This window comes from Rhipicephalus microplus, chromosome 3 (genome assembly GCF_043290135.1).
Source record: "Rhipicephalus microplus isolate Deutch F79 chromosome 3, USDA_Rmic, whole genome shotgun sequence".
NCBI lineage: Eukaryota > Metazoa > Arthropoda > Arachnida > Ixodida > Ixodidae > Rhipicephalus > Rhipicephalus microplus.
In genome coordinates this window covers 153938012-153965683 of record NC_134702.1, presented here as the reverse complement: position 1 = coordinate 153965683, position 27672 = coordinate 153938012, and the positions used below count along the sequence as shown (strand labels likewise).

At 49.3% G+C, this 27672-nt stretch overlaps 1 protein-coding gene across 1 annotated transcript in view; it reads right to left on the bottom strand.

The window, feature by feature from the left end:
• Positions 1–4678: 4678 nt before the first annotated feature.
• The window catches only part of LOC119173332 (putative RNA-binding protein 19), a 93392-nt gene continuing 70398 nt past the window's right edge, over positions 4679–27672 (bottom strand). Inside the window, exons 27-28 of the mRNA XM_075890366.1 lie at positions 7988–8132; positions 4679–5103 (exon numbers count right to left, since the gene is read on the bottom strand). Coding sequence (XP_075746481.1) covers positions 8044–8132 — 89 coding nt within the window. The 3' untranslated portion in view covers positions 4679–5103; positions 7988–8043. The remainder of the gene's footprint in view (positions 5104–7987; positions 8133–27672) is intronic.

The window sequence follows — 27672 nt, the reverse complement described above, 5'->3', positions numbered from 1 at the left end:
TCTTTTTGTTTATACGGCGTATGAACGTGCAACGGGAGGTGTGGAGTCACCAGAGAGGGTCAATAATGGTATTCTCCTGTCCTTTTTTTTGTTCTCCACTGCAGAGTTTGTGGTGCCTCAAACATACATCCGTCGTATACTAGTTTACCACCGGCAATTCAGAACTAGGAGGTTCTTTTTTGTAGCCGCGGAGCTTTTCCTCGCATTATCGTGATGTCATGTCATGTCATTATCATGATGTCATGTCACGAGGTCATCACGTGCCATCGTCACTCGGTCAAAAGTGCGTTGATGCCGGTGGAAGTGCCACACCGCGCGAGTTGCAGAAAGCTGTAGGAGGCAGGCCGTATGCGCCAAACTGAGAACGCCAAAGCTCTTAAAACGAATACGAAACAAACACAGGTGTAGCACTAAGGGGACAAGGATGGCAAGGCACATTTGACAAAAATAAGTTCTTTATATATATATATTACAATGACCCTTATGTTGTATGAGACAACACCATTACACTGATTCACTGTAACAGACAAAACCACACATCTCTTGGTTGGCACCACTCTTACATTTTACAACGCCTCGTCACTGTCTCCTTGTGCTTGCGACTTTTCTCCAGCAAACTAGCGATTGGTCCTGCCAACCACCATGCACAGTCCACGATGCCACGTGTTTTAGTTGATTGCATTACTTTACCATTACGGAGCACTACGTTCATCACTGCGGAAACCAACGATGACCCTCCGTTCTCAGCGTGGCTGAGGACACTGAGGGCAAATTTTTCGGCCTTGTTGGCCGAATGACCTATATGGCACTCCCTACCTCGCCCTGAAGAACGTAGAGGTAGAGAAGCTGCACATCATGATTCGTAAGGCCACCGAAATCGCTTTAGGGCTCCCATTCAAGGCTTCCACTGTGAAACCACTGAAGATGGGCGGGCACAATGCCTGGCAGGAACTAGCCGAAGCATACAGAGCTATAGCAAGCTAGAACGGCTAAAGCTCTCGCCCACTGGAAGATCAGCGCTACAACGGCTGAACTGTAAGAAAAAAAAAAACCTTTATAGGCGACACGGACGCGTACCGAAAAGAAGGGATTGCGACAAACTTCCGCGAATCCTTCTGTATTGCACGAATCCCGCGTAATATGCACCCCACACATCACAAGGAAAGAAAGCAGACACGAGTGATTGCTCCACGACGAAATCACAGCGAAGATCCGGACGCCATATATACAGACGCAGCCAAGTATCCTGGTAGACACGCCTATAGTCTTTGAGCGTCGTTTATTCTCGGGGCGAAGAGCTCGCATCTGCTACAGTACTCACCCGAAGCCCAGAAACTGCAGAGGAGGCGGCAATTGGCCCAGGTACCACAACGTGCCTGGTTGCAGCTGTGGAATTTACAGATTCTCAAGCAGCCATACGAAACTACAGCAAAGGTCGTGTTTCTACCCAAGCAATCCAGATGTTGAAGCACCGAAGTACTCCGATCCCGTTCACCTGCATGACATGGGTTCCTGGGCACGAATGGCTGGAGGGAAACGAGGCGGCTCACGCCGCGGCCCGCGATAACGCCTACCGGGCTACACCTTCCCGCTTTCTAGATGCCAGGACTGCGTACGCGCAGGCTAAGTCTGTACATAGCACTTACTCTGCAATAATGCAACACCATAGGCTAGCGCGCAGAGAGTATCCACCACCACACTCGAAGTTCAACAAAGAGGACGTGAGCACCATACTGAGAAGACTGCAGAGCAACAGATACACACACGGCATACTAATGCACCGATTGTACCAAACATTACATTAATGTGTTTGCCCGATTTGCGCCGTACCTGACATGTTGGCCCACCTGATCCTTGAGTGTTTATGCAATACACATACAGACCTATCGCCTCCACCAAATACCTGCGACGCTGTTCAAGAAAACGAACACTTTCTCGAAACGTGGGAGGCCAAGCTCGCCTTGGAGGACCTAGATTAAGAACGACGTCTCGTCGCCAGGGCTAAGGAGGAATCGAAGGCCAGAGGGTTCCTGGAATGAAGAGACATCCCACCCAAGGTGGACGCGGAAACCCCGCTACACAGTTTCGAAAAATAAACGTTTATTCCTCCTCCTCCTTGTTGGACCGATAGGTTTGCGTAGCCCGATGCAACTTTCGGCACGTAGCACACACGTTTTAGTGACCGATTTCAGTCGTGGATACCTAGCACTTCCACCAATTTGTCATGAACGAAACCATACAAGATCTCTTGGTTGGCACTGGTTGGTTTCCACACGTCTTGGCACCACCCACTTCAGGGGATGAATCGGACGGTGCCATGCTTGGTGGCGATGTGAATTGAAAATTTCGAAGACTTCCAAGACGCCACTACTCCTGTACATTTTATTAAACAACACGCCATTGTCTTCTTCGGCGATTACGCGAAGCTGCTTTCAGTTGTATAAAGGCCGTGGCAATGTATTGCAAGCAGCTGAGTAATCTAACCGCATACTCATTATCTGTGAGAATCAAATCGTGCACATACATTTAGGTATACATACACGTTTCAGTAGTTTTTTTTCCTCTCTCAGTGAAACAGAAGTAAGCTTGTTTCACTTAAGCTTTAGAGAAACACAACCCTTATCTTAAGGTGCCTCAATGCGCGCGCCCCCACTGAGCGGAGGAGCTGGCGTCGAGGCACTCTACTCTTACCCGCTGCAGTGAGCCACCACGCGTTAAAGTTGGTCTGTAATTACCCCTTTGATGATGTTTTAGAGCCTCTTAAGAGCGAAAGTTGCAGTAAAAGCATGCTTCAGTCGCACATCTGAGACAGCAAGGCCTCCGAACGTAATTTTTTTTGGCACTTCTGCACATTCGACATTTTATTTGCGCTAGTCATTACTATTCCTGTTTCGCACAAAAGTTGTCTGTTCGTGCTTGGCACTTTTTTACTGCCTCCTGCGCGCAAGTTGTCTATAAGAAGTAAAATAAATAAAAATCAATCAAACTAAACAGATATTAAAAACGAGGAAAGGAAAATAACGATAACATGAAAACAAAAATTTAAAATACGACATTAAAGTTGTGAAAAATTCGAAAATGGGGCGTGGTTTTCGGAGCCGACATTTTGACAAGCGGACTCGCATGTTTCAGAGCTGCAACTGTTTTCCTAAGCGTTCTAGTTTTATACAAGCGCTAATTTATTGTATCCAGTATCCCTTCAAAGGACAACATATGGTTGAAACTTCTAGAGCTCACCACTACGACATGCCTGGTAATCCTGTCGTGGGTCTCGCACGTAAAATCCTTAACGGTATTATTAAGTTTCGTTGCTCCAGCGGAATCTGCCAGGAAAGTTATTTAAGAGAGAGCTGTCACACAAAAAGCAGCGCGAACGTTCATGAAGCGAAGACATGCAGAGCAGTACCACGGTGCTAAACTCTACACGGAAGGAAGGTAAACTTTATCAACGGCAAAATAACGCTGACTTCGTGGTCAGACCAGATCAAAGAACTTTATCAAAGGCCTTGCGAATTCGTTGCATGGGCCTTGGATCATGCCTGAGTTTCAAGGTTTCAAAGTTATATTTGATTTGCCTATGGTCCATTTTGGGGATGTAAATTAAAGATTTTCGAAATTTCTAAGGTGTTACTTTCGTGAATTCTTTACAATTTAATGTTGTCCGTCTTTGCCAAGAAAACTAATCAGGTGGCTTCGAAAAAAATTGCCCGCAGCTTCCCTCGGGGGAACACTGAGGAGGATGCGGAAGCATGTAATTGGTTAACGGGTGTTAAATTGCGACTTACTTGGGTCGATGGCTAAATTGGTTAACGTGGTTGTGAAATGGGGTGTTAAATGAGTGAACACGTACGGCACGTATGCGAAAGGGCGGTGTTTTATTTATTGCGACGAACCAACGGACGAGCGGCAACTGAGCGAGCGAGCGCCGACCTTGAGTATATATACAGCGCGACGGTGCATGCGCTGTCAGCTGTCGAATGTTCTCGAAGGAGAAGCGCGCGCGCGGCACAGATGGCGACGGCGCGACGGCGCATGCGCGCGCGTCAGCTGTCGAATGTTCGAGATGCGGTGCGGACGGCGCGGACGGCGCACTACAAGGCGCGAGTATAAGATGCTTCCGCATCTAATATGTTGAACGATTTTGAGTACTTCGTACTCAACTATAGGAGAGCACTGAGCCATCCCGCTAAAACAGTTTAGTGGCTGGTAACAAGAGTTAGACACATGCCTGAATACACAGGCATGGTTCAGTGTGCACCGACGCTCGCGTAGGTTTTAAATAGCTAACTTTACCGTACAAGCTCATGTTTGTGTTACTGGTTTCCGTACCAATACTTTACCTTCCTGGTGCATTTAATGTGAAACTTTGACCGTTTTAACTCAGACACATGTATGCTTTTGAAGTGCAACAAATAACCTTATACTTGATGAACGCGTGAATATTGCAGTAGCAGAGAACGAGTGATTATTGGATCAGACGTAATGAATTAGCTCAACTAAGGCGGTGCGGACGGCGCGGACGGCGCACTACAAGGCGCGAGTATAAGATGCTTCCGCATCTAAAAACGCCTCTAAAATCTAACTGACGCAAACAAAGGTAAACGTTCATTCAGTCAGGAGCTACGTCTGACGAACAGAGATGAGGAAAAGGAGAGAAAAAAAGAGAAAAGCTCTGAAGTCTAAAGAAAAAGATATAAAACCTTTTTATTTCTACCATAATATATCTAATTCAAGATACGCCAGTTTCGCATGTATCACCAAACAGATGTGGCCTGACCACGTCCGCAACCACTAGGATGATCTTGCGACGAGAATCAATGCACGCGTTTGTGCGGTGCTCGAGCTTCGCGTCCCTATATATGAAAAATTCCGCCGGGCGATGGCTAGAAAAAGGTGTGCCAGCATTATTTTGTGCGTGCTTGTTTTTTTTTTTTCGTGGGTCCTGTCGGTGCCTGAAAGAACATGTCGTTGACAGACATCTCCGCTCTATCTGGAGCAGCGTTGACGAGATGCTTGACCCGTGGCCGCAAACAGCCACTCGTTGACGTACGAGCGGCCACAGCCTGCGCACAGCGGCCAGAAATTTCCGCCACAGGGGTGGTCCTGCGGATTAAAAGACAAAAGCTGCAGAACTTGTGCTGTGAGATAGCCAAATAAATGCCATTCGAGCTAAAAACAAAAAGGCTGTTTGAGTTGCACTTTCATAATTATACCGCTTGTATATGTAAAGTTGGTTAAACTATATATCCATACCTGAAAGCTTTCTCCAAATTATGAAAAAGTCCCATTTAGCTTAATGCCTACGCTTACACTTCCTACGCAAAATCGCGATCAGAGGTATCAAAGCAGCATAGCACACTGTTAACGAAAACTGATATGTGGGATTTAACGTCCCGAAACCACCATAAGACTATGTGAAAGGCGCCGTAGTGGAGGGATCCGGAAATTTCGACCACCTGGGGTTTTTTAACGTGCACCCAAATCTGAGCACACGGTCCTACAACAGTTTCGCCTCTATCGAAAACGCTGCTGCCGCAGCCGGGATTTCATCCCGCGGCCTGCGGGTCAGCAGCCGAATACGTTAGCCACTAGACCACCGCGGAGGTGCGTAAACAAACATCAGCCTCGATGGGAGTTTCCCCAGCGTATGATCCCTCAAAACTCCGATGCCCCAAGAGTTTACTCCTTCGTAGGGGAGTGAAGTCGGCACATGACATTGTAAAGCCCCTTGCTTAATGTGGAGGTCAGAACGACATGGCCTTGTTAAACTTCTCAAGGAGGTCCAGGCCACATGGTTAAAAACTCCCCGTGGAAGTTAAGAAAAACATATTTGTTCGTGACGTGTGTGTGAGTGTGTGTATGGCGAGCACGCCGAGCCTTGTGTGGGTCACCATGTGTGCATCTGTCGACAGACAACAAAATTATCAGTGCAGCGAAGATTTACAATGGCCGATTGTGACAACGTGTCAAGGACTTTCGCACCATTGAGCCACGCTGGTCGTCGGTCCAATTCCTTACCGAAACGCCGCGAATACCTCGCTTCGATGTGCCGAATTACAGAGAATGGCGAAGAATATTTTCAGCAGCAACAAAAATAACCTATTGTGTCACGGTTGCCTCTGGAGTTTCACCGCCTACAGCATCGAAGCGATACGGAGTAGGCTTCGCTGGACATCGGCAGCAAGCTGGCCAGTGGCCGGTGCGAGAGCTGCGCCGGCGACGCGATGGCCGGACCGCTGGCGACGGGGAATCCTTCAAGTGTCACCACTTATTTCACCAGCTGCGGCGAGAAAGCCTTGCTCGCGACGTAGCGAAATCGCACTACAACCGCAGCCGCCATGGAGAGTTCTACGAGCTAGCACCAGCCGCCGGGGAAGCAAAGAATGTATGTCACAGAAAAAAATAAAGGCTGCTCCAATGAATAACAGTTTAATATCTTTCTTCTGCACCATGCAACCACAGCTGCCAAACGATTAACGCGAAGGCGAGCGCCCATTCGAGGCATGAGGCGCACAGAACTAGCACACAGCCGCCCATGCACTGCATTTAACAGGAACCAACTGCGAACCGTTTCGTTCGTTTAGGTCTGTCACTTTGTTGAATGAGGCGCCGTTCGCGTTGAGAATTTCTGACAAGCTCTGTGGGCGAAAACCGAATGAAACGAAAGTGAAAACAAGATGCGCGCGGCAATATCCTCGGCGATTGAAGCATGGCTACGCAGTGCGAGCGGCGCGCCATGGTCAGGGTGAGCGTTGTAATATGATGCGAACGGTGTGTGTATGTTTGGGTACATGTGACAAATATTTTGTGCTTCAACGGTAATGAAATCGGACGTGTATGTTAGCGCATTAGGCGGGTGCGGAATTTTTTTATCAATGAATGTAAACATTTACTCCCATACTTACCTGAAAAAAATTAGCCGACGGATATAAATAAACACGCCCCGAACTCCACCCGAAAACCCCGTTCTGTTGGTGAAGAAAGGAACATATAAAAATAACTTCTGATCTGTTTGGGAGAAAATTTTTTTACTCCCAACAGACAGTGTTTATGAAACTCCTACCTGGGCGTGCGCTGGAGGACGAGTCATTTGCTCTCATCCGGGCTTATTTCCGTTTATAATGCACATACGATGTATTGGAGATTGCATTTTTAATCAAACAGCCGACGTTATCAGCAGTCAAACAAAATGTTGGGTGGATTTCGCTTTACGTTTATTATCCGTCCTGATCAGGCCGATCAATGTGCGTGCACCAAGTTGTTATACACACAGCTTCTCAGCAGTAAAGGTACGTAGACAGTGCGCTTACGTCGGTAGCGGATGAAAGATCGAAAGAGCTCTACTTGAAGTAAGGTTTTCGACGGGCCCTATTGATGATTCATTTGATTCACACGCGAGTAGGAAAACTTCCCGGCTGACATGAGTGCGATGAATCGCGCGCAGAAACCGTAGGCGAATCACCACACTCATCTGCGCGTCATTATACTATAGGTGAAACCTAAATTATATCGTTAGCACAAAAGCGTTGCCTTTCAATGGCTTCTAATTGAGCCTTGCACCCTAAGATGCGGTTGGCAGCTCACGACGCGAGCTTAATGCAATCAGCGTGCACGTCAGACTCAACCTTCTTATTCTGCAGATATTAAGAAATTCGCAATAGCACTTCGACTTGGGCGCTTTGGTACATACTCGAATAGGCTTCAGCACAATTTGGACGGAGACCGTCTGTGTTCTGTGTGTCTCCGTGGTATTCGTCCAAATCACGCTGAAGCAGTAAAATGTTAGATGAGACCTTACAGCGACATTGTTTCATTGTCACCAATAAAATACAGGTATCCGCGCGCACACACGGGACTTTTTCAAACATCCTCAACTCGCCCAGAGACGTAATGCCAGAGTGATACGCTGCAGGTACTATATTCAACTTTCGGGCAGCCGCAACAATAGTCGGTTGCGTGGCCTAAACAGATTGTCCCGATCGCTCACCTGTTTGCGGCACTTTGTACAGGTGTGTACAGCAGAAGAAATATCTTCCGCGGAAGCTAGAGGTTCCAGTCGGCGTCAGGCTGCTGACCGGAAGCGTCTAGCGTGGCCATCAGGTCGGACTTCTTCAGACGCTTGCTCGAAGGACCTGCGGGAAAAGGACGAACACCAAACGCTGATGGAAAGACGAGAGGAGGAGGAGAGGAGAAAAGGAAGGACAGAGAGGTTAGCCAGCTCTCAGACTGGCTGGCTTTACTAAGCCACGGGAAAAGGGGTAAGTGGAATAAAAGACGACGAAAGAGAGAAGTTACAAAAAGAAGTGAAGAAAAAACAACAATATTGTACCACACTTCTTAAAGTCTTTCTGTGAGACTATAGTTGTCCGTAGGAAATGCAACAACGCTCTCAGAGCTTTCCATGACGAGAACGGTTTCAGCCGGTGACCTAAGGCTTTTCCCTCCGACAATGGGCGATTGTCAAGTCTATCGAACACTTTTGAGAGTTCTTTTCACGGTTCACTGAAGCGAGGGCACACACACAGAATTTGGGCGACTGTCTCTTCGACATTGCACTAATCGCATGACGGGCATTCCGATGCGAAACGAGCAAACCTTCGTGAAGGCCACCTCGAGCCACAGGCGGCACACTTCTCAGCTCTAGTTATTCCCGACGGAGGACGGAGCTGATGGGACACGTGGGACAATACAAGTATAGCCGTGGATGGCGAGCGCTTCAGTAAAATAACGGACTGCATTTGACCTCCGAGAAAAGCCGTATAGGCCAAGGAGAGCGCGGGATCTCAGCCGTCTTTAGATAATGATAGCACCGCACAAATCGGCCGCTACAACTAACGATGCTCCATTCATCTTTCGCACCGGTGTGGGAGGAGAAGACTGCATGTCCATCGGCTTGTTTGGTCGACCATTGGATGGCGAAGATACGTTTAGACAACGATTTATGACACGAACTCGCTGGGTAACGTATCGCTGTCGGCAGGCGGCCGATTTGACGAATCCATATCGATGCGCATTAGTAGTCTACGAGTAGCACCGCAAGACGACGTATACAGACAACGAACTTAAAATGTTCAAGATACGCGAACGGAACTCTTCACATGACACCCCCCCAAAAAAAAACACAAAATAAAAACAACAACACCCACTAACCTAATCAAGCTAGCAAGAAAGCAAGCATTTTAAATGAAAAAAAAGAACGTATGTCAACTGCCTACGATACAACTGGCGCCCAAAAGATTCAGATACTAAACAAGTAGGTTGTACCGTTCAGTCACCCACAGTAACGCTACCACCCAAGGAAATTTCTTCTTGAGGACAACAAACAAAAACTAGAGTACAAACTTGTCCGCGTTGTCACAGTGCGGACGGAACCAAAGCAGCCATCGGTGTCACCGGGCATGAACGACCGGAAGTGCAGACTAAAGCGGAGTGGCGTTCTAAAACCGACTAGGTTCGTAGGCGGAGACAAGTCATACAGCTGTATAGGCGCTCCTAACGAGAAAGTTTGGAAGCCGCAAGAATGCGAGCAGGGTCGAGGGTACAACATCGACCCTGCTCTTCTTACGGCACGACAAATGACCCGTGTCCACGATCCCAGCTGTTATAAGAGAGACGGATCGCTTTGCGAAGAGCACAGCCGCACCAGTGCCACAGTGAACGCCACTGTGACCGGCACAAGGAGACACGCAGGCCCAAACACGGGAACGGAAGCGGCCGTTACGTACGGCAAAAGACGCGTCACCTCTTCCAACACTTCCGAGAATCGCGTGTTTCGCAAAACCGAAAATACCAAACGAGTATACTACCCAGACACGACTTCGCCTCTTCCAGTCGCGACCTCCGCGAGGCCGCTCGACTTCCCCCGTGTCGCTGAAGAGCGGGTGTCGAGCCCGCGACATCGAGGCACTCAAGCGCGGCTGACGCGCCCACACTTCGTCGGGTGACGGGCGGCGTGTTTAGCCAAGTGCTAACAAGATGTTGCTCGCCGTCCTGCTGCTCGTGTCTCGGACTGAGGAGGGCGGGCTGCAACCCTGCACTCGACCCAGCTTCACTTCCCCGCCTCCTTGCACGTGCCGAGGCAGAGCGGATCATCCAGAGAATCCAAAGAGAGGGGGGCCATGTGCAGATGTCACACCGAAAACCGCAATACTTCACAACACACACACACACACACACACACACACACACACACACACACACACACACACACACACACACACACACACGCACATATATATATACACTTCTACGTTTAAGTTCACATAGATACCCAATGAAGTGGCTGGGGGGATAGCTGTTGTGGTAGCTAGTGGTGGAGCGTCGAACGCGCTATTCGAAGGTCGCAGGTTCGGATCCTGCCCACGGCAAGTTATCTTTTCACCCACTTTTCTTGCTTCACATATATATATATATATATATATATATATATATATATATATATATATATATATATATATATATATATATATATATATATATATATACGTCACAGAGAACCTGTCTGCACGCAAGTGCGTCGAGGTCCCTATATATTTATTTTTCCCCTTTTATGATTGCTACTTATTATTCCATATTCTTGTTTTAACACGCTTACACGCTTATAGAAAAATCGAAATCGTATATAAAGGATGGACGCCTTCATCGAAATATAGCAGCCGCGCAAGTGATCGAACCCGCGAAATCCATGGCGAGCAGCGCTAACACCAAAGTCAGTGAACTGCTTCGTGTATAAAAGGCGGTGCAGCAAAACAAGCCTTTCTTTGTGGCATACTGAACCGCTTCTCCGAAAAATAATTGAATGAACTCTGTATATCAGAGTTCGATCGATCACGAATCGATCGATCGCCGCAGAAATTTTCTCGAATACCAACAACGAGCCGGGTTGCAGGGATATGCGGGACGCGCTCATCTCTCTTTCCTCATGCCGACGAACACGCCAGAAGCTACTTCCGCAAGCAGGGACGGCACGGGGCAAATAAGCTGCGTCAGCGGCGCGCCGCCAAACGATAACTTTCTCCAGCTGCTATTCGTGTGCGCTCTAGTGTTGCTAGTGTAACTTTTAGCACACTATAGAGCGCGGCAGCTGGCGACTACTCGTGGCCAGATGCGCACCTGATCTAAACGCCACGACTGCCAGCTGTGATCAGCCAATAGCAGCCGTCTTCTGTGCGACGACATACAACTGCCCCCCCCCCCCCCCCCCCCACCCACTGAAGGGAGTAAGGACGGGGCCTCTATAAAGAGAGGGTACTTCAGACAGTGGGAACTTCGCATTGGTTCGTAAGCTACACTTGTTGCGAACGGCTAGAAATATTGTTGAACTGCGCACAACAGCGCGCACTCTTTATAGAACACGCTTTCTCACCAATGCAGTGGTTTAACTAAAGACCCATATAACAGACCATGGCTGCAAAGGACCCGTACAACAGCAGGTGCATGGCGAATTTGCAAGACACGCGAACCATAGGAAGGACAAGTCACAAGCGTTATTTACTTGCAGACCCCGCAAAAGCACGGCCGGCACACCCCATGCAAGACAGTAGAGAAAGCAAGAGGCGCCATACTCGAACGAATGTACTTCACTTTCCGCGCGGGACGTGGCGGCCACTTTCACAGCAGCACCGAAATTCTACCGTACAGCTGGATTACCACAGAGCGGCAGCCATGTACATGTGCTTCTATTTCATTTCGCTAGTGTCAAAGCGGCGCCGCTCGCAGCGGGTCACAAAACTACAGAACCGCTCCCTCGAAAAGCATGGGACGGTCCCTGCAACGTTCACCGTATGCAAAGTTCGCACCGACGGCAGAAAAAGGAAATAAACGTTACTTGCAGCGGTGGCCACCGCTATAGGCACGCAACATAACACGTTCTTGCGCTATCCCTGTGCATGCGTGCACGAGCAATGGAAGACAAGCAAGCAGCAGTGAGCGAGGAACTCGGGAAGAAGGATACCACCCGCATATATACTACACGCACCCCGATGTCCCGTCGGTCGTTGTACATATATCACGGCTCCGCAGCCTCACTCGTGCACCTCGGTCTTACAGGCGTACGGCTGCGCGAGGGTATCTCGACTGGCCGAGCAATATCGGCGGACGGGCCACTCCCAGAAGCTCGCCGCTCAGCGGGTGGGGATCGAACCCTGCTCTGCGTTTCACCGCCGCGAAGCGCGCGCCACGCAACCGTACACGTTATATCGGACGGGAGCCGGTCGCTTTCGGCCACGCTTACAGGGGCCAATGGAGAGCACGCCTGTATGGGAACCAACCGGGTTCGGCTTTAGTTGCGCGCACAACGATGGAAGGTGCGTCTCGATGCAAGCTTCGTATTGCGGTCGTAACAAGGAAATCTTGAATTGTGGCGCTCATGTTGCACGCCATAGGCAGAGGCTTAGAGGAAGCGAAAAATAAAAAAAAGAAGTGCCTGTTCGTTGATTGGTTATTACAGACATGCCTTAAGCCAGCATAATATACAAGACAGAAAGCGCCATTCGCAGCCACACGGGACACAAGGTGGCTGCTGCAGTGGACGTCGCATTTTGATTCGCGTTACTGGAACAATTATGGCCCGCTGTTCAGCAACACCTGACGCACAGTTCTTCGTGTAGCCTATGGTATTGCGCGCAAGACCGGTGCTGCACCATCGAGTGTACCATACGTACCAATGTTGCAGCACGGCGCAACATCGAATGACTGCAAGACTTGTGTCGTTCATGAGGGCGTCACGCGTGCACGTCACGGATACCACTGTCGAAGCGTAATGATCAGCTGAAAGCGTACTGCACGCAAGTAAGAGTGTCGAAAGGCGGGCGTACACCTCAAGGGCGCGTCCAGGCACACTGAACATGCACACAAGCGCACATTCGAAGGAGGAGGGCCTCGGCGCCATGCGAGAAATCGCCACAGGCTGCGCGGTAAGATGCGCTGCCTTCTCCTTATTCCTCGGTATACATATACGTACACGCTCTTCGAAGGGCAGCTCATCTATATACCCCGCAGTCGTAGCCGACGGGGGCTGGATTAATGGGGCCGCCAACCGCGGGCCCGCGCTGATTTTGTTTTAGCCCGCCCGGTATACGAGGGACCAAGCTCCGCGCCCTTCCCGGCACAACCAACGCATCTTCTGACTCTGGCGCAACTGCAGCTTGCAGTCCCGTGAACCACCTTCTTGCGGCTCGTCTTCGGCACCCCGGCGACTTACATGGGAACAGCGGCGGCACGGCGCGCCTAGCTCTGTGTCTGCGCGATGGTTTATAACCTTAACTTCCGTGTAAAGACTTGCTCGCAGTGTCGCAAAACCTGGTGGTCAAGTCAGTTGATCGGAAGTGTCAGCGAGGATCAAATGAGGGGGTTAAGCAAGGTTCGATTTTAAAGAAGACTGTATTGAACTGGAGTCACAAGGGAAGTGTGGGATTGGGCTAGTTGGTAATCCGTTATTAAACTCCGCATCACGAAATTTTCAACCAACGAACACAAGAGACGAGGAAGAGCGCAGACGAGGACTGCGCTTCTCCTCGTCTCTTGTGTTCGTTGTGTGAAATTTTCGCGCTGAGAAGTTTAATAATAGGTTACAAGTGAATCGGTACGGTTTACATGCGAACGAAGGAAACGGTGCTCGGTGCTATAGAGTTCGTTTGGCTCATTCCGACGCCACTCCTGACTCGACTCACTCTCTCTGCTCTTCGCCGGCGATGCGTTGCTACGCAATCCTAGCTCACCAGCTAACTTTTTTGTTCTTTTTGAATTATCGTCGATCCGACGACTCGTGGCAACAGCGCCGAGCGAACGCACCCAAGGCTCGAAGTCCACGTTTACGCCGGGCAGTGTTTCTTGTGCGGGCATTGAAGTGCTGCCGGTGCATTCGGCCTTGTGAACTCGAGTGCCGCTGACAGAGGGAAGAGAACAACGAGCGAATTCCCTCCATGGGCTGATCGACCTTCGCGCCAATAGGAATGAATGGTATACGGCGTCACGGAACGCCGCTTTCCGGAAACACTGTCTTGCCTAAACGATGAGAATATATCGCGTGAGCGACCGCTTGACCGCGAGCTCAATGCAGATCTCGGGTTGTCACCTCTGACGACGTCTCAGTATGACTGAGGAGAAAATGCAGGACTCTTTGTCTTACGTTGCGACACAAAGGTATACACAGAACGCATCGTCCACTGGGACACGACAGCGCAATATTCACGCGTGCAATGTCTAACGAATCATAGCTGAGATGTCACGACATGGACTCAGCACCACGTGAGTTTTTTCACGTTGCAGTAGCATCGCAACAGCTTTGCACGAAAACGAAACTTTCTCAAAACGGAAATGCGGATAACCAGCTCCACAGAATTTGTCAGCCCAACAAACAAATATGCACAACGTCAATATATACGTACCAATAATTGCTTTCTTATCCCTAATTAGGAGGCATGTCGTCAAGGCAACCTTAACCTGCTGTTCCGTTCACACATTTAGGGTTATTATAACAGCAATCTCTGAGGGTTTGCGTGCATACCGAAACCATATGGCTACGAGGTGAAGGGTTCCGGCAGATTTGAAGCCTTCTGCCTCCATTCAAACGAGGCGGCTGGGATCGAAGCCGCGACCTTTGCGTCAGCAGTCCAGCATCGGAACCACTGTACAACTAGGGCGAACACAAACCGGATAGGAGATTCTATACAGAAGTGCAAATAATGACAATACGTGATGTATATAACGTCCCAAAACCACCATATGATTATGAGAGACGCCGTAGTGGAGGGCTCCGGAAATATCGCCCACACTTGGGAGTTCTTTAACGTGCACCCAAATCTGAGCGCTCGGACCTATGCAGCATTTTCATGTCCATCGTATACGCAAGCGGCACCATTAGTGCTTTTCAGCTGCAGCTTCAAAGCAACTTCAAAAGACTATTGGTGGCGCTTTTCGTATTCCCTGTTAACGATGAACCAAACACCCTTTTAACGTTGCTCGCAGTTCTGATAATATAATATCAGGTGTTGAACGTTACAAACCCACGGTATGATTATGAGAGACGCCGTATATAGTGCGGGGCAACGGCAGTTTAGACTATCTGGGGTTCTTTAACGTGCACAAACATCGCGCAGTACACAAACCTCTATTTCGCTTACGTAGAAATGCGACCACGCGATCGGACCTACGACCTTTTGGTCAGAAGGCTGCAGTTCTGTTGAAACAGAGCTTTCATAGTATGCACACTCTCAGCTGGTGCATACTTACTATATCACGCAATACTTACTATATCGGTAATAGTTTAATCGCGCTATAAGGCTTCCGCGCTGCTATAAGGCTTCCGCTGAGGCTATAGCGCTATAATTTCCACGAGGATTAATTTTCTTTCTTCGAAGAACGATGTCCGCGTATTCAAGTTCGAAAGAGCGAACGGTGCAGTGGGGATATACACACGACACATCCACACTGTCACTGCCCAGCGCAAGCACAGCGGGAACACAGGGTTGGCCCGGGTGGTACTCCTTTTCGAACAACTCCGAAGGCACCGGGTACGCCTATACCGAGTGAGCGCGCCGCCGTAGGTAAGCGGGCAGCGCAGTACAGGACGGTATACAGGGATCGCTAGGCATACCCAGGAGCTATAGCTCGAGGATCGGCAGATAAAAAGGCGACGACTAAGTTGCGCCGATTACCCCACCCAGCAGAGTCGAGATGTGGTATAGAGCTCAGCAGGCCCCCGCCATAAAGTGCAGGACGAACGTAGTCGTCGACTGTAGCACAGCAGAACGACACCGCCGCGGCTTATGTAACAGCCGCAGTAGCCGATCGCGCAGCCAACCACACGGACAGTGAGAGCCGGTGCATGATTGCTAATGGTGCCTTTGTGTATGTCCCCGAACACGATGCCAAGAGATACGAACCGGGGTGGCGTGTTAAGCAAGGAGCTTAGAGAGGCGATTAAGCCAAAACGCACATTCTTGTTTTTTTTTGGGGGGGGGAGGGGAGGGGGGCATGCATTTATGCACGCGTGAACGTGTTCGTACGAGTGCGTGAGTGTCAAAAAACATGTTTGACCCACCCGTTATTGGAATGGAATGGGTATAAAACACGAATGTAAAACGTGTCCTTACAGAGGTAACTGAATGTTTACTGTACACTGATACAGCCCAGTTTGCACATTGTATATTCGCCTTTGGCAGCTGTAGCACCGTTTATTGTGGATGCACACACGTTGACGCTTGGTAGTACATCTCCGTTCCAACGACTAACGTCTATGATCAATGGTTAAACAAACCACTGTTGTAGCTATAGTTGTTAACGGTGACAGAATAGTCAGAGGATGAAGCAGGATAGCCATAAGAGCTGTGAATATTGGACGCGCGGGATTCGGACAGTATTAAAATCGGATCGAACACCATGGCCGGACTGTAGAGGGAAAGGCTATAGGCGCCTCGTGTCAAACTTGTATCCCGACCGCGATTTTTCTTGGAGAAAGCGCAAGCGAGAAACGCGATCTTGCAGCCACGTGAGGCAAGCGCGCATCGCAGAGCTACTTTTGGTTTGGATGAACGGTACAAGCGAGACCAACCAGGCTGACGCTTGCGCTAAGGTCTAAAAAACGTCGTGGTGTTTAAAGACGCTGAGAAAGCTCCACTTCTGTTTAAAACACGTCAAATGGGACATACGCATAGCAACACGCGTTGTAGGCGCTAACCATGAAGGTCACAGGAACGATGAATTACTTTCCTTTATCGCTCCAAGAGGGAGACACTTCCCTGCTGACAAGGAGCACTGCGAAAGGAAATTGTGAAATATAAACGACGCATTTGTAAAGCTGTCAGAGTCTGTGGCCGTGGCGCAGTCGATAGCATGCTCACCATTTTTTCCTGCGGACAGAGAGGTCGGTTGTCCGTTTACAAAACTTCTTTTTTAAATCTAACTAAGTACATTTATTCGACGTCATTTCCGTTACGGAAATACGTCACTGAAGTCTTGATTGATCCCGGCATAAAACACTTTCGAGTTAAAAGATTTCACGCGCAGGGTGTGAACACCTCCCTTCCTGCTAATACGCCGATGCGACCTAGCTCCGACTCAAGCTCTACTCCGCTATTATCGCAGCGTTGGCATAATCCTTCACTCTTTCACTGTCATGTCGTCGTTTCACCGTATTGAACAGCGCGGCCATCACAGCTTTTACCGCGTTGCCATCATCGCGCTCCGCCGTCGTCACATTGTCTTCGTGATGCCGTCACGGTCATGTCGTCACGCGATTGTCGTACACACACTATAGAGACGAAGCAAATGTGAAGCAGACTTCACTGCCACAGATGTCAGTTAGTTAAGCGGAGCTTGGCAATGCAAGAGTGAGTAAAGCTACGTTGCACCAACGACATGGCGACCTTTTCCTTCTACAGCTGGTTCAATATACGCGCTTACTAGCTGTCACGTTGGCAGTGATCGTTAATCAGGTGACCTGAAAGGAACCAGCCACGACCCCTTCTAACTGCAGTAATAACCTGGAATAGCAGCGAGTCCCTCTATCCTGAACGGCTCGCGTGGCGTCGCTCCAACTATCAACGGAGTAAAGTCCCTGGAAAAAGCTTTACAACGAAGGAATGCCGCGGTTTGCTACGACACGACATGCAGCGAGACACGAAACGCCCACGCTCTCTACCCTCCCACCCGCGAAAGCGACCCCTCGTGTACGTGGGGGGCGCAAGAGGCCAAGATGCGCCGGGCAAACGGAACTTTTCTAGAAGCACTAAGAGAAAAAACATAAAGTAAAGCAACAGGAGTAGTCCACAAGCGCTAAGCGACGAAAAAAAAAAAAACAATCAACCGAGTGTGTTTACACACATCCCACTCTTTTTTTTTCTCCCTTACGTTCAACGTGCGCGGACCCAGAGGTGACCCGGGCAGATAGGTTCACTCACGAGAGATGTAAACAACGAGCAAAAGGTTTCCCTCACAAAAAAAAAAAACGCTGTGCAGAGCGCTTGCTCCAGCATGACGCGGCTCGCTTACGCGTGAGGGATGTAAGGCGTGCTCAGAAACAATACGGATCTCGCCGACTGCCGATGGCAGGCGCGCGGTTCATCCCACCGAGCGAGCTCCTACTGCGGCTGCAGAAACGCCCCGGATCAGAGGCGGTCTCCGACAACGTAGATCCGCTTGCAACGCGCAGCTGGACGGCCTCGTGGTCACGTGCACCTGGTGTACGTACACACGTGCGTATTTCTCCTCGAGCGCGCGGACGCGTATGCGCATTCGTACGCCTACGCACCCACTCGACACGCGTAAGACGCGAAGCAAAGGAACGAAAAGAAGACGAAATAAACGACGAACGATCCCGCGAGGACGACGATAAGCGAGAATGCCCGACGGAATGAGAGCGCGCTTTCCTGTGCCGCACAGTATGTGCGCTTAGAGGGATAATTGTTTTGTTTTAGACTGTTTATTCCTATACTTCGTTTTTTCTTCCCCATCTCGGCTCTTATCGCACCTCGAGATCGAGTCGGCAAGCGATAAATCAAACGCGAAGTCGGGGGACGTGTTGTTCCTCGAAGCGATGTGATGTATCGAGATATGAGCGGCCTCCTATCTGCTTTCTCGGAATTACTTCACGCTGCGAACTTCTTTCACGTCATAATATCTCAGGTTTCACGCTCCAGAACCACGAAGTGATTACGAAAGACGCCATAGTGGAGCACTCCGGAAGTTTTGACCGACCATCTAGTGTTCGTTAACTGACATCACACGACAGAAGGGCCTCTACCATTTAGCCGCCGTCAGAATGCGAACGCCACGAGGGTGATCGAACCCGCATACCTCCGGCTCAGCGGAGGAACACAGCAATTACTTGACTACAGCGGCGGACCACGGGCTGCTTTCGAAGCCGAAACGCTAAAATCACACGCAAAAATTTTGGCCTGCCTACGTTGTGTCTGTCCACAACGACATACGATTCTAGCAAAGAACATATACGTTCCAAATATTTGGCAGGCAACCAACTTCTTAAGGAAAAAACATTGTATATTTCAGGCTGCCGCATCATACTTTTAATCTCCAGTCCTGTGCTGATGTTATTATTTCTTAAAGAATCGCACACTTCAACTAGTTATTCTTTTTCATTACTGGTGTCTATTCTGTGTACTCCGTTTACTTTTCGCACTGTTTGTCTCGATGAGAGGCTGAAGATCGCCGGAATCATGAGGCTTTGCACACTGCGGCGGAAACGTGCCGAGAAAACACTGCCATCGAAGGAACAGAGAGTAAAAGACGGACGCACATAATCCAAATCCAGCGGTACACGCTGTAGGCTCTCAGTGCTCCGCATTGCAACTCTGGATTCTACGCCAAAAGGTACCACGGGCTGGCCGCATTGGCCATATTTCCGATGGAGGCGGATAAGTTGTAGGCCCGTGTGCTCTGATTTGGGTGCACGTTAAAGAAGCCCAGGTGGTCGAAATTTCCGGAGCCTTGCAGTACGGCGTCTTTCATATTCATATAGTGGTTTATGATCAAATGTTACTACCGATGGTTTGTAACAGCTGTAGGGTTCAAACAGTCGCTAAATACTGTTAGTAACGGCAAATACAGCGACAGCTGCCACCCTTGTTATCAACCGCGCTTACAAACAAGCCCGTAATATATGTGACAAGCACTTACTACCACAATTATAGCAAGTACAGTTCTTTATTTTTTCAGGAGTCTACCCGATCGTGATGATGACAGTTTTCTAGATCAAATCGCAAGGACTGATTTGGTGAATAGCTGTGCCGTTGAAAGAACGACCAAGATGTGTCAGCGAATGCTCGACGCACTCGCATGTTCACCATAGCAGACGCGCGAACCGCGGCTCAGGGCTGCGCCAAGTGAGTTCTGCGCCACGACAAAATAAAATAATAATAAAAAAAGTTTTGCGCGTATCTGAATGTTTCCCTGCAAATTTCGTCGAAAGAAAATAGTGTTCTGGCGGCCAAGCAGCCATTCATCCTAACTGAGTGCACGAAAAAATTGAAGTATAGAAAAGGAAGACACTAGGACACAGCGCACTGTGTCCAGGTGTCTTCCTTTTGTACTTTAATTTTTTTTTCGCGCACTCAGTTGAGATGAATTACCAACTCGCCCCGCTGTCCGTGCTTCTCAGGCATTTATGTTTTGTCTTGCCTCAGACAAGCACCTCCTCTATGTTGAATCGGCCGCATCTGGCTGGCATTGATAAAATGCGAAGCGTGATGATACGGACGACATCGGTCAATAATGCCGCCAAACACGAGCTCGTGCAGAACCCAGGACCCCTGCCAGGTGGCAGCACCTAGTCGCCAGCAGAACACTTTTTTTTTGTGCATAGCGTCGCATATTCAGCGTAGCTTAAGAAACACCCGCGTCTTTAGAATTATGTATCTATGTATTTTCTAGGAAAGAACAAACTACCTGATACTTACAAAGGTATTAATGTTGCCCCTCAGATATGCACAATATTTGCTTTTCTATCGACAACGTTGACAAATATGAATGCAGCCGCCAGTTCAAGGTGGCTAAACATCGGCCGGGTCGTTGAACAGTGTGACAGACAGACAGACGGACGCACAGACAGACGAACAGACAGACAGACACAGACAGACAAGACAGACACAGACAGACAGACAGACAGACACAGACAGACAGGGCAGACAGACAAGACAGACACAGACAGACAGACAAGACAGACACAGACAAACAAGACAGACAGACACAGACAGACAAGACAGACAGACACAGACAGACAGGACATACAAGACAGACAGGACAGACAAGACAGACAGACATACAAGACAGACAGACAGGACAGACAGACAAGACAGACATACAAGACAGACAGACGACAGACAGGACAGACAAGACAGACAGACAGACAGACAGACAGACAGACAGACAGACAGACAGACAGACAGACAGACAGATGAACATTTCTGCGTTCAAGTATCCCAAGAAAGACCATCATCTTTAAAATTAAAAAGAAATTCCCGAAGAAGCGTACGGAATCGCATAGGGTAAGAGCAGCTGGCGCGCAGCTAGTCAGGAAGATGACGAGTATCCCAAGTTTATTAAAAGAAAGCATAAGGTGCTCGCCAGAGACCCTGCGCACCCAGACGACAGCTCGGGCGACGACGTCTTCACCGACGATCGAGTGGCGACGGCAACGCGGGGCGCGCGACCGTCACCTACCGTCGCGAGCCTGTCGGCAACGGGAGGCTACCGAACAAGACGAGCTTCTGCGCCTCGCTAGGAGCCCCCTGGGGGGCCAGGAATTTCGCGACTTTGCCGCCGCCACGTTGGAAGTGGAGAACAAAATACGCCTTTCTACACCAGTTCACTGTGAAAAGTTTTTTTTTCTGCCTTTGTGTATACCGAAGCAGCAAGGCGCCCGCATGTTTGTCAGCAGCACCATCAACCGCGCGGTATGCACGCAGCCGAGCGCCACGGGGCGTCTATATGCTCCGAGTGTGGACGGCTCGCAGCGGCGGCGCCGTGGTTTCACAGTCGGGCAATGACACTTGTCAGGCGGCGCACGACGCTCGTCTTAGTCGTCGTCAAGAGCGGCAACACGTTTTTTTTTTCTCTTGTTTTAAATTTTTCTTGAAAGTTTGGAAGCTAATGAATACAACGGCAAGGCGTCTGGCGTTGTGAAGCACCGACGATCGTTACAAAAAACATGATAAGCGAGCGTCGTTCTATTCCAGCATCTCAGCATGAACGGCAACGACGTGGCGACCCGTTCGTTTGGCCGAATAACCTTTAGGTAGCAACACGACGAATATTAAAGAATCAAATAAACGCTCGTAACTCCGCCTCAACTAAAACCGAGCGATGCAAGCTTGCAAATTGCCCGGCTGCGGATTTGTATACAAATCTGCAGTCTGGTTCTAGATCCGTCTTCAACCATTAGTAAAATATTAGGTCACGCAACCAAATAAGGTAGTAAGAGGAAATGCCGATATATTAGAACTCGACCGTCTCTAGTTTACTATTGGCAATGCCCAACGTCTATAGGTGGCTCGCCGTACAATCGAAGATGGCTGCGGGAGAAGGGTCATGCCGCGAACTCGCATAAGAAATGATAGGACGCACGAAGGTACATCCCGTGTCGTTTTCATCGCATAAACTTTAGATTGTCAAATTAATGTATATGAGACCAAAGTACTTTTCGAAACGATAGAAACTGTTAAACGTTCGCTAACCTCATTTTTTGCAGCAGTGCGAAGGGTGGTTGTGTCAGCGGACCGACCGTGTATCAACGCTGCCTTGCGTAATCTTGCACGTGGCACAGAAAACTGCGCGAACTAGAATTGACGTATGAGCTGAACGGCAGTCCGAGGTACCGAGCCTGCCTGACGGATTTGTCGCAGTAGTAGGCCGCTAGCGAGCAAGCCATCGCGGATGCACGGGGCCGAATGTTAAACGCGGCGACGATTTGCAAGCATATTACGCCGTCTTCATTACTTGCGTTGTTAGCAACATGGAGTTGCTTATACAACAGAACACAAGCATTTAAGTTCCAATTAAGTAGAGCTTGTGTCAAAGCCATGCTCAGACTCTAACCGGGCGCAATTCACTGCACTCGGATGTTGGAGGTTTAATCAGCGCGATATAAAAAAGAATATTGAAAAGAATACGCACGTATACTTTGCGCAACGTCGAAATTGCGAAAATCCTTCGAACGAGAACGTCGTTCGGAAGGTGCCGGTGAAGCGTAGGGGAAGCAGAAAGGCGTGGATTCGTTATTGGACGTTTCATCGCTTTAACCATTTCGCTTTGCTGGGTGAGCTCGAGCGTATTGGTAGCATGCGGCGCTCGGTCACATCCACTGTGATTGGGCTACATGCAATGCACAAGAAAAACTACGCGTTTATTTTGGCTTCGCTGAAGGACATTATACATTATTACAATCAAAGTGACTTACAAGCGTGAAAAAACATCAACGCGCGAGAGGACGTGAAGCGCAACTCGCCCCTCGTGAGTTAGCAGCTGATCGTTCGTCGCCGCTTTCACTTTTGGCGCGTAGACAACCTTCCACTTACAGTTTGTAAGTGGAAGGTTGTTTGTTTCAACATCACTGCTGAAAGTAACCCGCCGTCGAACGACTTCGACCACACCAACACCGCGTCGCTCTTCACGTTTAACTCTATGGGCGCGGAGAACATTTCGCTTTGAAACTCGTTCACAAGCGAATTGCTGCTTTATATGCTTGCAGTGTGCTGCCATCTATCAGCGAACGCACAAAAACAAGCGGCGCAGCTTTGGCAATATTTTCGAGAGCAAATAGCGAGCTCGCGCGACTTTCAGGTAAATGAATGGTATGGGATTCATGCACTACAAAGGCACTAACGAGTGCTATACGCACGTAAAACAAGATGAGTGCCTCAGCAAAGGCCCAACGATAACATTTAACCAACTATGCGGCTACTGAAAATCTCGCAATGCTGATACGTTTAATCTTCGGACCACAATGAAAAAGCTCGAGCTGCCATATTTCTCACTCCACGGAAACATCCCGTCTTGCAAGAACGAATCATATTTATCGTCTCACGGACGATCCGGTTCATTCACCGATGCACGAAACATGCAAAGTGGTTGGTGTTCGTTTCTTGCTGAGGTGTTAACAATGAGGCTAGTCTAGCACAGCCCAACAGGGGAGCGTCTGCCTATACTGACCATCCTCGAAAGGACGCCTCCGAATTCCGCTTGGTAGCGCGACAGTCTATAAATATTGTTAATACTTGGCGACTTTTCTTGGTGAAAGCTATATACAGAACCAAAGCGCTTGCCTGCTACCGCATAAAAAAAAAATAAACCTTAGGCTTACTAACAATTTTCTCAATTGCCCCGCTGAAACAAACACTGGTTTATTTATGAGACTCGAACCGTTGCGCGAAGTCGTAAGACATCTGTTCACTTTGCGAGAATGAATTCCCTCCGTTTTTTTCATTTCTTAGCGCCACTTTACCGGCGTGCCCTTTTTCCTAAGTCAACATGGCGTCCGTGACGTAAGTGAGTGGCAAGGCCGTAAACGAGTTGCTTAGTTCTTCCAACAAAACTAGGCATGCTCGTAATATGACGCAAAAACGTGCAATGAGCAACCAAAACATCTTCCATTCACGTTTTTCACGGATACGTGTCTTTTTTGTGAACGCGTTCTCCAAGCTGCCGCACTACACTAGCGAAGCAGCACGAACGTGCGGAGGCCCCACCTCCGAATACTCTTCGCTGCTTTGGAAAAATAAAATAAAGAGAGAGCTGAGTTAGAATTTCTTCTAAGTAGACAAGGCGTGAAAACACGGACACGATAAGGAAGTCAGGACACAACAAACGGCGTTTTAGTGTCATGACATCTTTCTTGTGTCCATGCTTGCACGCTCTGTCTGCCAAGATAAGCTATCACCGATTATGCATGCATACTCGGCGATAGTATGCATACACGGCGATAGCATGCATGTCGAGTATGCATACTCGGCGAATGGAGCGGAATGAGGGGGTAAATGAGAGAGCGAGGTCTATCAGTGCACACATTTCATAGCAAGCACACACAGTGGAGTGTACCACAGGTGGACGCTCTTTCCCACAGGAGCTAAGCTTCTAAGGCGCATTCGTGGTTCTCTTTTGCCGATTTTACCAGATATACCACTCTCCTTTGTGTCTCGGGACTCGCTCGCTGGATTTTGTGCCCACCGGTTGTGACCTCGCGATCTACAACGACAGCGCTGCTCTGGCCGACTGGCTCGCCCTACGCCACCTCCTGACGCCGACAAGAGCTCTCGCTGAGTGGTGCCTCGTCCTCGGACTTCTGCGACCGTGTCCATCTTTCCAATTTCTCTTTACTTACGTATGTGGCTGTCCCTGCACCTCTCTCTCCTCCTGCTCCTCTCTCCATCTCTATGCCTTTAGTTCCTCCCTATCCTTTTAATCCCTCCTTACCCCATCCCTCGTGAGCTACTGTTGAGGTGTCCTCCTCCTGAGAGACAGTTACGGGGCTCACTTTTATCTTCTTTTCATTTAATAATCACTTCCCTCTCTTGTGTCTCCCAGCACGAGTACGGAAGACAACATTGTACATGCGCTTGACCTTAACGCTCAGCCAACGTCAACTTCCTCCTCTTCCTCCTCCAATGCGCGTCGTCATGACAACGGACATGCGCAGTGCCTGTCTGTTCTCCTCTATCAGTCCGTCCGCGTGACAGATCGCGTGACCGCGATCTGTCACGTGACTTCTGTCTCGCCACTCCAGCGTTCCGCTACTTGCCGTGCGACTGGATTGGTTCAACCCCGTCCAACCACGGCATCTTTTGCCATCCTAAGTGTATACCAAAAAAAAAACGACAATCAGCGTGGTTAACTTCGGCGTATCATTAATTTCTGCACGCTACTCTGCAGTTGTCACGCATCGGTCTCATCGTAAAGCGGCAGTCTCGAAAACTTTCTTGCGCAAACTTTGCACGCGCTTTCAATTTCAGCCTTTTCCGACTCATCATTTTCACTGGTATAGCGCACCACGACAAAGACACACACAAAGGAGAGATGCACACACACACACGTGTGTGTGCATCTGTGTGTGCATCTCTCCTTTGTGTGTGTCCTTGTCGTGGTTCGCTATACCAGTGAAAATGATGAATCTCAACCAACTAGCCCGGCAACGCGCCTTAGCTTTTCCGACTGTACACCCAATACGATATGGCTGAGATCAACTTCGCATGCCCGCGCTTTTGCAACCCGTGCGTGGGTATACGAGATGCGCGGGCGGAAAGGCCAAACGTCGAAGAACACTGCAAGAGGTCTTGCACCAAGTACTTGAAAAGAACGACAGAAAGTAAGAAGAAAATGAGATCGGGGTGGGCCATCCGCAGGTAACCGACTCCCGTGCCAGCTATAGCGAGGCCGACCGAATGGGCAACAAACGCAAAACACCGAGAACAAACGAGGCCTGAAACAGAGACGGCCTCCGACCTAGGAATTCGGAGCAACGGGAGGGAAGCATATACATAGGGCGCAGCGAGCACAAACTAAACAGAAGAAGGGAGGAAAACAAAAAGAAAGAGAAGACTCCTCCTGGGACGCGCTTCCCGAACGGTGCCGCTGGGGAAGCGGGTGTCATGTTTTTCCTAATCGAACTGTCACGCGGCGGTCGGGGCGACGGCGAGGCGCCTCGACAACAAAAGGAACAGCGCGAGCACGGACGACGACACCGAGGAAATGAGGAAACCCGACGCGGCGGGACACTCCTCCTCCGCCAAACCTCCTACCAGAAGAAGAAGAAGGCCCGCGCCGTGGCTCGAGCTACGTGTGCACCGTTCCCACCCTTCCTTTCATTTCTTTCTTCCTCGGGCGAATTTCTCTTTTCCTCATTACAGTTTTCCTTGTCACTAGTCTTTCTTACCGCTCTTTTTGCAGCGTGAATAGAGCTCAGAGTTTGCCAGACATCGTCGGCTGGTCGGCGAGTAGCAAGAAGGAGCGCGCTATAGAACACGTCTCTAATTTTTGCGATATTTATGAGAATATTTATGAGGGTTCGCTAAATGTTTTCAGCTCATTTGTAGAAGCATGCCCCCTAGCGAAAAGGCACACGAACTGCGACAGAAGCGGTCTGATGTCGAGAGCATTGCTCTGGAGCATGCACGGCCAGCAGAGAAACTGACGCTCTCAATAGCAGACGGCTCGCCCCCAGACGGCGCTGACGACATTTTCGGACACACGATTCCGCAGTCCGTACACTGCTTTTCGCACAGGTTCACATGTAGTTTGTATTGATGCCTGTTCGATCACTCTCTATGCCACACATTCCTCGCCTTACGAACCGATAGCATGCCAGGCCACTGTGAATTCAGCTCTTATAAACTTCTGATGTTAAGTTCGTAGACTTAGTTCATAATTAGGTTCATAGACTTCTGAATTTTGACTTCTGATTAAGTCAGTACCATTTCTTTTCGCACACAATGATTGTTTAAAGCGTTGGTTGGTTGCTGCACATGAAAACTTCGACTGTGGTGCGTGCACACCGTCCTTTAGTACGCTGTTTAGCACAGCTTGTTGCTGCAATAACTTTTCCATCTTTCATTACGGTTTTTAACAAATGCGCGTCCTTGTTTGCCATCCATGTTCGGAAAACTAGTGAAGCGAACGTTACTAGCTGATATCTGTCCTCCTATGCGCGCTGTATGTTATAGCACGGCTTTCGCATGGTACTCCTCCTTTCTACAGCTGTCCCGAAATATGCGGCCTTGAGGCTTTGATCGATGAATGTGTTGCTCCAACAAATAGTGGCAATTTCCCTGAAATGAAAAGCAAGCGGTAATATAGACGACACAACATAAGACAGCACGTGCTTCTTATTTCGTCTCGGGCCAAACAATAATTGTACTAGGCTATGAAAAGGAAAAAAAAAAAGAAGAGAAAGAAACAGCGGGGCATTGATGTCCGAGAAGATGAACGAACCCACAGTGCCACGTCCCTCCAGAAACGAACATGTTAGCCAGACGTTCTGCTCATATTGCGATTCGGGCTCGTGGAGAGTATGTGGGGTTTTGTAGCCCGTCCAACTAACGCATTCCGGCTGGTGCAGTCCGGTGCTCCAGCCATTATACCGTCGCCCAATAAGAGGGCCCGTCAACGTTCCACAGGAAGTGCCGTAATCGGACTATCCGAGTCCCTCCGACCCGTTGGCGTTTATAA